This window comes from Vitis vinifera, chromosome 5 (assembly GCF_030704535.1).
Source record: "Vitis vinifera cultivar Pinot Noir 40024 chromosome 5, ASM3070453v1".
NCBI lineage: Eukaryota > Viridiplantae > Streptophyta > Magnoliopsida > Vitales > Vitaceae > Vitis > Vitis vinifera.
The window spans coordinates 5,738,120-5,749,881 of NC_081809.1; the positions used below are offsets into that span (position 1 = coordinate 5,738,120).

Consider the following 11,762-nt stretch of genomic DNA (forward strand, 5'->3'; position numbering starts at 1 on the left):
CAGCAGGCCAAAGCATTTGTTTCCTGAGAGGAAAAAAAGGTAAAATAAAACAAATGTAAAAGAAATAAAAAGAAAAAGATAAAGGAGGAATGAGTAATATTGGCAAAAAGAAAGGGATTGAGATTTGAAAAAATCTGGAATGAATGAGGATTGAAGATAATACTGTACGTTACTTTTGTAAATTGCTTTTTGAAAACATTTTTCAAGAGCGTTAAATGAGAAGAGGTGAGGAGTGTGGAGTGAGGAGTGAGGTGGATGGGATGGGTGGTGAGTGGTGAATGGTGAATGGTGAACGGTGATGGTGGGGTTGGTGGTAGGGTCGGGTTATCACCACGAGGAAATCTCCTCCAGCTTTCCCGCTTCTTCTTGAATCTCTGTATCTCACTCTCACACTCCCATAGAGGGATAGAGAGGAGGGAGAAAATGACTGAAAATGAGAGAAAAGTGGGGGAAAGCAGAGAGGCGATGTAAGATAATGTGGAAGAGTTCTTGCAGCTGCTGCTCTCGAGATGGACACCCCTGAGAGGAACCAGATCGCGGCTCCCATTTCTAAATTCGAGGTCGTTTTTCCTCTTCTGGGTTGCTCTCCATTCTCAACATCACGTCCTTTGTTTCACAAGTTCCGAATCAGTGGCTTCTGATTTCAGAATTCAATTTTTTGGGAGGGATTAGTTTCTTTTTTCTTTTTTTGTTTGTTTTATTATTATTATTATTGGTTTGTTCGGGTGAATTCTGGTTCTGACTTTGTAATTTGATGTGGGTCTTGGCATCTTTGTGTTGTGGTGGTCTCAAGTTTGTATCTTTTTTCAATAGTTCTAATTCAGTGAGTCTTGGTTGGTTTGCTGAATTGGCTTAATTTGTGCTGAATCAGACTTGATTTTGTAACTTGACGTTGTTGAGTTCTTGTGATTTCGGTAATTTTAAGCTGACCCATTATGAGGATGAGGATTTTGACTGCTCTCCTCGTGGTTCATTCAATCTCTTTGTGTTTGATCTTTATTCCGGTTTCTCTTCTTCAATAGGGGGTTTCTCGTTTGGATCTGGGGAAAATACTGAGAATTAATTAAGAATTCCTTTTTCAAGTTAACTTTCCGTATTTTTCTTTTCACTCTCAATTCTTTTCAAGATCCAAACAGGGCGTTGAAAATTTTTATGGAGAGAATTGATGGTATTTTTGTTTTTGTTTTTGTTTTAAAATTTTGGGTGACCAGCTCGTCACATAGTAAATCATTGTTTCTTTCATGGATCTCCAATTTAGGTTTCAAATCTTCATCTTGATGTTCACCACTGACCTGCAACCTTTTTTATTTTGAGTTTCAAGCTTTTTTTTTTTTTTCCTTAAAAGTTTTTGTTTAGATTGTTTATGCCTTACAAATACAGCTTTTAGAACTATTTTTCCAATTTTCAAATTGGAATTTACTGTAGATTGCTGTTTTTTCTTTTTTGCTTTATGATTCATCACCATCAATTGCTTCCTCTATTTTTCATTTGCCAGTGATAAATCCAAGTGTGGATTTCAAATCACACTCTACGCTAGAATTTGACGTTATCTCAAAATAGAAGTTGTCTTTTGCAGAATTCAAAAAATTTATAATCTTTGAAAATTCATCTTTTTGGTTTTATTGGTTTAGCATCCTAAGTGCCTAATGATGCGAAGATTTGACCTTTTTTTTTTTTTTTTTTTTTAAACGGAGGAGGGAATTCATCCTTATCTTGTTTTAGATTCATTATTCATGAATCCTGATTTTGTTGACAATTACCCGTTCTTCCTTGTCCTTCTGGTAGCTAAGTTGGATAATAAGTTTTGCTAAGCTATGGTCTATACTCAAGAACATCTCATTGTTTATTTTTGTACTTGAATTAATTTACATTTAGTGGTAAGACCAAGTCTTTTGTACATCTACTGTTCTTTTTGCTTTATGTTTTCCTTTCTCTTTGATACTGTATGAATGATTTATTTGTGTTTTCTTTACATGCAGGACTCTCCTGTCTTTAACTTCATCAACAGTCTTTCTCCTATTAAGCCTGTCAAGTCCGCACACATTGCTCAGACGTTTAACTCACTCAGTTTTGTATCCCTTCCGTCCATTTTCACTTCACCCCATGTCAGTTCCCACAAGGAATCTAGGTTCTTGAGAAGGTGGATATATATTCTTCTTGATTTTTTCCTGCAAAATATAAAATGAGTATCTACATTTGTGCTTGATTTACTTATTTCAGTACTGTCTCTTTTCAGGCATAATTTCTCAGACCCGTCAAAGCCCGAGTTTTCTTCTGTAAATGGAAATAAAGTCAGTACAAATGAAGAGGTTATGGATGCCGATCAGTTGTGTGGGAACTCTGGTAAGCCACTGGAAGATTTTGATCCAAGGAGTTCCATTGGAAAAGCCTCTTTTGAGCGAAACAATGGACACTCTGAGCTTGCAATTGAGCTGCCACAGACCTTAAAATATGGCTGTGGTAGTCCTGACTGTGACCCAACACCTTGTGGGGGTACCGAGGTAGAGCTGGCAAGCAAATCAGGATCACTTGCTCCATTTTCTGAGGAGGCCTCTGAAACAGGTAGATTCAACAGTCAATTGCATTTAAAAGGAATGTGTCAGATTGAGCAAAAAAAGGAAGAGGCAGGCTGTGACTGGGAGAGTTTGATTTCAGACGCTGCAGACCTTTTAATTTTTGATTCACCTGATGACACGAGGGCTTTTAAGGGTCTAATTCAGAAATCATTAGATCCTGGGACAAGTGTTTGTGCTTCTCTTGGATCGCAGTTTTCACAGGATGATGTTAGTGATTTGCAGAAAAAGCAATTTGTTGGTTCAGATGATTCTGGTGAACATGAAACAGATGACCCTTCCACTCAACCTGAAGAAGCCAGCAAGCTGAATGGAATGGACCAGAAACAAGAGAACCTTGCTAATACTTCTTTCAAGGACTGCATGGGTAGCAATGCAAGTGGGGAAATGGATAATGAGGGTGGAACAAGCATTCCAGTCCCTTCTAAGGTAAAGCAGCAGCTAGATTGTATTAGTCATTTTTCCCAAAATAAGTTCCATGCATGTTAAAGTTGATGAGTTGAAACCATAGAATAGTTTTGTATTGGCATAAAAGACTAATTTTCATCTCATTTTTTGTTTTCATTTAAAAAATGAGTTCATGAATCATGCATGTTTACATTCAGTATAATGTGTACCTGTAAATAATAAATGTGGATTTCATGATTAAAGTAAATAAAGTCATGATTTATTGCATCGATAACAATCACCATCAACAATGATAAACTTTATGACTCTACCCAGATATCAGTTTTCTTACATTATAGCTTGCACTAACTTAATTGACATATGCGGTGTTCATGACTTTAATTGAATATGCAATTTTCTATAATTTGAATTGCCTGGGTGAGGAAAAGCCCACTGGCCAGTCTCACGTTAGGGTGTTCTGGTAACATTGGTGTACACTTTTCTTTTTTCTCTAGCAAACATACTTGTCAAAAATACGTCATTACTACTTGCATTTTATGTTTATATCCCTTCTGGTGATACATGTATGAAAGGAGTTGTTCTTAGTTCTTATAAATGAGGACTCCATATAACCTTTTTTTTTTTTTTTTTTTGATAGGTAGAACTCCATAGAACCTTAAAGAGGGGGTTTTTATCAATCACCCATATTTTTATATATTACTTGTGATTTTGCATACAGAAGATACTAAAATTCACCTAACAGCAATATAATGGAGAATAATGAAATGTAGTGACAAATTACAATGTCCTTCACCGAGTATACTTCATGCTTGGTCACTGAACTGGGATGATTATGTTTTATGGTTATGTTGCTGTAAATGAACCCACCTCATCAACTGATATTCTGTATTGAGTCAAGCCCATCAATCCATCTGGACTATAGCCCATCTTATCAGTTCATTAGCTCAATAATCACAACACTTGAGCAGGGCAAGTGGGTTTCCATGTTATAAAAACAGAAAAATATCAACAAGCCATTTGAACCTAGGAGGTGTTGATGAACATCTGTGGCCTTATTTATGTTAAATTTGAAGACGAGAGAACATCTACATCCTTAGTTTATGCTAAATATGAAATTGAGATCCACAAATAAGGGATTGGGTTAACTGATCAAACCCCTCTACCATCTGCAACAAGGTCATTTTTCAGTTCCATTGTTGATTAAGACATTTCCTTTGCTCATAGTTATTGGGAAATAACTGCTTCTATTTTATGTATAAAAATAAATAAATCAATTTAGCTTTTCTGGTAACACCTGTAATTAACATGATTTTTCACCCACTGATGAGAAGCAGCTACCATAAACATGCAGGTGCTATATTTGTTAGATATTGCAAACAGGCTCATTAGAAACTGTGTGAAAGTATTGGCCATTTCTAGACTCACTTTTGTTTTCTATGAAAAAAAGGGTAAGTCTTATCAAAGAGTCTGCATATCGCTATTCCCCCATTCTTTTTATTTCCTTCTTCCTTGCTGGTTGATCTGTGATATTAATCTTTGAGAATCTTGTTTAGTTATTTGTTGAGGTTCTTTTCATTGTTCTTGTTTTCTTTCAACCATAAATACATGGAAGATATTTGGAATGGTCTAGTAATATATTAGTCCTTTTGCATGTTTTTATGTACAGACTCTTTCCAATTTGCATCGTGGTATGAGAAGACGCTGTCTAGTTTTTGAGATGGCAGGAGTTCGTAGAAAAAACATGGATGATGGTTCAAATTGTAGTTCTTCCATGTTATCACAATCTGATGGAACGTTTGTGCCTAATGACAAGCAACTAGTACCTCTTAAACCTGGGAATGATTCTTCACGACGCATTCTACCTGGAATAGGTTTGCACTTAAATGCTCTTGCTACAACTTCAAAGGACTACAACATTGTCAAGCATGAAACTTTAACTTCAGGAAGGCAGTTAATAAGTGTGCCAAGCTCCTCTGGCTCATATCTTTCTACAATAGAAGGTCAAGAACCTGTAAATAAATCTTTGGCTTTAAACTCTTCAGACAGAGAGACAGACCCTGCTGAAAATGGATTTCAGGCTCTGGAAGATGCTTCTCAGGCATCTGCATATGCGATTAGTGAAGAGCTCAATCAGAGTAGCCCCAAAAAAAAGAGGCATGTGCAATTTACTTATCATTCTTATCGATTTAGTATTTTTTATATACATCCTTTAGTAATGTATTCAGTTTTTTAATCGTCTTTCAGGCGTAGGTTGGAACATGGTGGAGAAACTGAGGGCTGCAAGCGCTGTAACTGCAAGAAATCTAAATGCTTGAAGCTGTAAGTCCTTATATTTTGTTTCATTTTGAATTAAAACAAGGTAGTTCAGAGTCCAGATTTAATGTGCTTACGAATGGTTGGCTATATTTAAGTCTCGGTTTCTGTATTATTATGCTCCCAATTGATTAATTTTGTTTCTAGTTTTGTTGTCATGGTTTAGAATCTTGGTTAAGTGTGTAATTTGATCAATTCAGTAATGATGAATAGGATATTGAAGTGGCTCCTTGAGTTTATGGAACCTTTGTTAAAACATCATTTTTGTGCTATGCTCTTAGACCTATCAGAAACACTTCTAATCATGTTATACTCTTCTGGTATATACATACCTTTTCTCATATGGGCCCCTAAGGCTTAACTTGGTGGCAAGGGATTTAGAGGGTGAATGGACAGGTTCGAGTTTTAATTTCAAGTAAAGAAAAAAAAAAGTTGACTATAAACTACTGTCTTTTCTCATATATGGCCCCACTAATGGTAGCATGATAAGATCTTTTACAGTTATTTGAGATAATGGAGCCTTGCTAATCATAGCAGATATACTTCTCTGCAACTTCATGTTCATCAGTGGTTTGATTTTGGTTAAACTTGGAAGAGTCCTGATCAAGCAGTCAGATTTTGGTCCAACCGGGAATGTATGCACATAGACTCACAGTTTCCTGAACTTCAGTCTGTGTCTGTGAATCATGCTTCCTCTATTTGCTGCTTCTAAAACTTGCAAGAAACCTTTTTGAAATTAGAGAAACTGTCATCTGGAAGTGACATTTCCATGTCAATTTCATGTTCTCGACACTTTCAGGCTTTCCTATGGTTGACATATTTATATCTCAGGGGTTCATCTCCAGAGTAACTACTGTTGTCCTGTTCATTGTATCTTTTAAGGTTGCATTCCTTTCTTACATGTGCTATACTCTCCCCTGGACCCACTTCCAAAGGTAACTCTGAATACAAGTTCACATAAATCTGTGGACATCTAAAGGAGACCTTGGACTCAAAAAATGCTTCTTGAGACTAAACAGCTAATATAGGCAAATCCATAAATAAATTCTTGTTAATTGGCTGCTATATTAGTGCACACTAGAGAAATCTCCCTAGGGGGCTGCATCTACTGACTTCTCCAGGTAGGCTATGTGGAATCCATCTAAGGTCATGTAGCACCTTACATCTAAGATCATGGCATTGTTCATGGAAGTCCTTTTCTGGGTAGTCGAGTTCCAATTACAATATAACTTCCAGCTCCATCAATTCTATGTTATATTTAGTTGAGGTCAAATATACTATCCTTGTTATGCTTCTGAATCATTTCTTCTCTCCTATTACTTCAAGTGGAGTCAGTTATATTTCCATTGCCTGTTTTTTCTTTCTATTGCAGTTTATGGCTGTTTTCTGTTTTATTTTGTCTTTGAATCTTTGAGGGGGGCAAAGGAAAATTAGAAATTTATTTTATTTCCTTCTGTTTTGTTCTTATGATTTGACCTTTTAAGCTTCTTCATGCAGTTACTGTGAATGCTTTGCTGCTGGTGTCTACTGTGTAGAGCCATGTTCATGCCAAGAATGCTTTAACAAACCTATTCATGAAGATACTGTTCTTGCAACTCGCAAGCAGATCGAATCTCGGAATCCACTAGCATTTGCTCCCAAAGTGATTAGGAGCTCTGATTCTTTGCCGGAAGTTGGGGTTAGGACATAATTCTTGCCTTGTGTTTATACAGAAAATCTGAACTGCTAGTTACCCTGTTAAGTGAGGTTTTCTCTTGCAGGATGAACCTAGCAAAACTCCAGCTTCAGCACGACACAAAAGAGGATGCAACTGCAAGAAATCAAGTTGCCTAAAGAAATATTGCGAATGCTATCAGGTTTTTCCCTTGGTCCACCCTATATTTTTTTTGATGTTCTATATCATCTGATTCAGAATTGGTGCCTTTCTTCTCAAAGGGTGGTGTTGGATGCTCCATTAACTGCCGGTGTGAAGGGTGTAAGAATGCATTTGGTAGAAAGGACGGTTAGTGTGCCTAAGCTTTCATGAAACTAAATGTTGTGCATGCTGTGTCATTGACGTTCTTCTAGTTTGAACTGTTTCTTTTGTCCTTGATTCTTCAGGTTCTGCTCTTATAGGAATGGAAGCAGAACTAGAAGAAGAAACAGAGACATTAGAGAAGAGTGTGGTGGACAAGAATTTGCAGAAATCAATTGTACAGAATGATGAAGAATATCTGGATTCTGCTCTTCCAGTGACACCATTGCGCACTTGCAGGTTTGATTCTCTCAAACAATTTTTGGCCAATGAAGTTGACAGTCATTATTATGATTTTCTAAAAGGACATTTTGTATGCCAGACAACCATCTCAATTGTCATTTCCCTCAAAGACCAAACTACCACGATCGTCTTTTCTCACTATTGGGTCCTCATCTGGGTTGCATACTAGCCAAATATTTGGAAAGCCAAATTTTCCACAACCTCAGTCCAAGTTTGAGAAGAAATTCCAAACCATCCCAGAAGATGAGATGCCTGAGATTCTTCGGGGCAATTGCTCTCCCACCAGTAGTAGCATCAAGACTGCTTCTCCCAACAGTAAGAGGGTGTCTCCTCCTCACTGTGATTTCGGATCGTCCCCTAGTCGAAGGAGTGGCCGGAAGTTGATACTGCAATCCATCCCATCATTTCCTTCTCTTACACCTCAGCATTAAATGTTGGTGTTTCCATGGAGTTGAGATGAAATTATTTACAATCTTATTCAAGTATGCTGTTTATCTTATGTCAGGTTGGAATTTTCTTCTGTACTCTAGCAATAAAGATTACATCTTGCTCTCATAATATCCAACTACCCCTTATAGAAGTCTCACTTTTAGCCCTTCTTGTTCTTATTTTCATGGTCTTAGCACCTTGTTGGGCCTTCTTCAAACCGTCTTGAGTTGTATGCCACTTGTGGTAGGCACCTCCTAAGCTGGATGCTTAAACAATTCAAGGGTATGCAAAAAGGCTGATTGACCCGATCAAACCGAATCGAACTGATCGATTTTAACCATTTCGATTTTCTGAATGTAAAATTGATTTGGTCCATTGTTTTTCATTTAAAAAATTAATAATCAATCAAATCAAATCGAAACAAATGGATAGACCCTTATCATATGTAATAATTATTGATTATATTATTAATTTGTTGTGTATCTTTGACCTTCAGTAGGAGTTGGACTCTTAAGTTATGCCTACGTAGCTTTTCTTTTTGGTTTTGACCCAAACTTAAAAAAAAAAAAAAAAAAAAAAAACAATTTTATTGTTAAATTGGACTTAAATTATTATTACTAAATTGAATGTTTCCTCTTTAAGTTTAATTATTTACGAAATCAATCAAATTTTATTTTAATTCTAGACAAACTAAGGTGGTGTTTGTTTTTTTGGTTTTTTGCTGAAAATCATTTAGTTTTAGAATTTAGGTTGTTTGTTTTTTTACTTTTTCATGACTTATTATAAACTTTTTACTAAATAGAAAAAGCCAAAATATGTAACTTTTTACTATATATTTTGGCTTTTTCTATTTAGTAAAAAATTTATAATAAGTCATGAAATAGTAGAAAAACAAACAACCTAAATTCTGAAAATTAGTCACTTTCAGCAAAAAGCCAAAAAAACAAACACCACATAAGTCTTAATACCTGAATCTAAGGGTCTATTTAATAGATTTTAAGAAATGCTTTTAATTTAGAAATTATGTATTTGAAAACAAAAATTAGGTATTCGATAAATTTTATGAAACATTCTTAATAAATCTGAAAAATCATTTATAGTGTTTTTTAAAGAAACACTTGATAAATAATTCTCATAAAAACATTAAAAAAAAAATGATAATCCCACACAAATTGAAAACAAAAACAAAAAAAATCACTAAAAATATTTCTAATTAAAACATTTTAAAACTATGTTTAGAAGTGATTCTAAAAAAAATTTCTAATACTAGAATCCCAACTCCCAATGATTCAGTTAAAAAATTGAACAATTACAAATCTATCATTAAATTGACAAAAAATAATAATAATAAAAATAAAATAATATAATTGTTTGGAGCCCTGATTGATTGAAAAGAGAAATCTTCTTCAAATTAAAGAGAAAAGTATAAAGAAAATAAAAGGAAAAAAAATAAATTTAAAATTAATAAATTATTTTTATATTTTATTTTAAATTTATTTGATTTATTTAACTTTTTATATGAAGATTAAATAATTTAAAATCATATAAATTTTTTATTAATTTTAATTATATTTTATTTTATTTTATATTTTTTTATAGTACATTCAAACATTAAAAAAAATTATATTTTAAATTATATTTTATTTTATTTTCTTAGTAAACCTCCCAATGTCAACCCTAACCCATTGAATGATGATGTAAGCTCTAATTATGACTTCCAAGTTTAATTATAGGACCTAAATGCTTACATCCTTACTATGATTGGCACAAATGATTCATTTTATCTGACGCAATTCTACTATTATTGTATATTTTAATTGAATTATTTATTAAGAGGTACCTTGACACGTGTTACATAAGCTTTTCAAGGACTACTAATTTTTTATTGTTGACGGATGAAAATGTATATTTTAATTGAATCATTTATTTCAAGATAGACGTCAGACGTGTGTTCTACAAGTTTCTCGAGAAAAACAAGTTGAAATAACGAAGAAAATGATTCAAGTTGAACGTATATTATAGCATAAGGCTCACGGGTGGTAGGTAAACCAATAACTTAATTTAACTTATTAAATAAATAAGTATATTTGATAAAATGATTTAATGATGTGATGAAAGTAAAAAATAATTTTAAGTAATAAATAAAAATAATTAATTTATTTTAAAGTTCATATTTTTATTTTACCTTTTTATCCTTATTTACTATAATTATTTTAACGATTTTTTTTATAACTTTATGACCTTTATTGTTATTTGACCTCATTTACCCTAATTATAATTTATGAGGATAATTATATTAATTTGATGATTTAAAATAAATTTTAAGTTAATTTTATCAAATAATTTTAATATTTAAAGTAAAAATTAAATAATAAGTTTTAAGTCAATAACTTAAGTATAATTTAATTTAAGTTCAAGTATAATTTAACTTAAAGACAATTTAAGTCACTAAATAATAAATATTAAGTTTTACCGAATATCACCTTAGTGGGTATTTGGTAAATAAACTTAATAACTTAAAGTAACTTAATAATTTAATTTAAGTCATTAAGTAAATTAAGTATGTTTAGTAAAATAATTTCATGATACCATCTTAAGTAAGAACAATTAACTTATTTTTAAGTCAATATTTTTATTTTATGTTTTTACCTTTATTTACTCTATTTACCTTCATGATCTCTTTTACTACCCTAGGACCTCTATTGTTAATTGACCTCCTTCACTCTACCTATGATTTATGAGAAAAAGTATGTTAATTTAATGATACAAAATAAGTTCTAAATTAATTTTATCAAAAAACTGTAATACTTAAAGTAAAAAGTAAATAATAAGTTTTAAATAATAACTTAAATATAATTTAATTTAAAATCAACTTAATTCAATTAGTAATAAATATTAAATTTTTTCAAATATCATTATAAAGTATTTGGCTAATAATTTTGAAAATAAAATTACCAATTTAATTTAATACATTAATATCTTGCATGTAGACATAATTAGTCCTTGTAAGAAAGGTAAAGAAAAAAAGAAAAAAGAATGAGCATCGTTCACGAAATCCTAAAATCCATCTCATGATGATTCTGTTTATTAAAAATTAACTTAAGACATAAAAACTTTAGAAAAGTTAATCAGACCTTGATCATTTTGCTTTGAAACAAAGGCTGAAACCACAACATGTTTTTGGCAGGTTTCTGTGGCATTTCTGGTTTGATGATGGCAAAATTCTACCTACTGATGCTGCCACTAAGCTTCTCTCGTTTCTTTTCTTTTCTTTTTCTAAAGAACTGTGTCGTATACTACTCCACTCAATTAATTGCTAGTGCAGGTGTTTGGTTTTTTTTTCTTCAATGACATCATGCCAATCTAGTGAAGCTCTTCATTACTCTTTCCATTTCTTTAATGTGGAGGATGCCTGATTAGCAGCTTAAGATGCAGAGGAACCAGGAGATAAAGCATATAACAACTAAGGAATAGGATCTTGCAAGGCCCCTACCTCTTTTTTCATTCTAGTCACTAGTAGCTAGGAATCTCTCCAGTACTTTCAGTTTCAGACACTAATAAAGTGAAGGGACAGAAAATGTAAAATATTCAACCTTTTCTATACTTGTATGGAATCTCTCCAAGCTAGACAAGTTCAAGTTCATGGGGTGTGTTCCACTACTATAATTGTTGAGGAATCATGGGGTTTCAAGGGAGCTGATGATGGATTCAAAGCGAAGACTGAAGAGGAGGGGCCATCTTGCAGACAACCCAATCCAGAGGTCAAGACTTTCCTGGCCCCC

General features: G+C 33.3%; 1 protein-coding gene across 2 annotated transcripts; it reads left to right on the forward strand.

Annotated features, from left to right (window-relative positions):
• Positions 1-247: 247 nt before the first annotated feature.
• On the forward strand, positions 248-8,131 carry LOC100261336 (protein tesmin/TSO1-like CXC 2). Of its 2 annotated transcripts, none has more exons than XM_010651648.3 (10): positions 248-560; positions 1,980-2,140; positions 2,237-3,002; positions 4,648-5,135; positions 5,226-5,300; positions 6,792-6,972; positions 7,055-7,150; positions 7,230-7,296; positions 7,410-7,548; positions 7,631-8,131. In XM_010651648.3, the coding sequence occupies exons 1-10, from the start codon at positions 510-512 to the stop codon at positions 7,980-7,982; spliced, it is 2,376 nt and encodes a 791-aa protein (XP_010649950.1). In that variant the 5' UTR covers positions 248-509; the 3' UTR covers positions 7,983-8,131. The 2 variants fall into 2 exon arrangements, with proteins under 2 accessions (XP_010649950.1, XP_010649949.1); XM_010651647.3 differs by having other exon boundaries at positions 249-560; positions 7,395-7,548.
• Positions 8,132-11,762: the final 3,631 nt, after the last annotated feature.

Coding starts and splice junctions, on each gene's coding strand:
- LOC100261336 (XM_010651647.3), top strand. CDS start 510: ATGGACACCCCTGAGAGGAACCAGATCGCGGCTCCCATTTCTAAATTC. Junction 6,973..7,054: donor ATTCTTTGCCGGAAGTTGGG/GTTAGGACATAA, acceptor TTTCTCTTGCAG/GATGAACCTAGCAAAACTCC. Junction 7,549..7,630: donor ACACCATTGCGCACTTGCAG/GTTTGATTCTCT, acceptor TTTGTATGCCAG/ACAACCATCTCAATTGTCAT.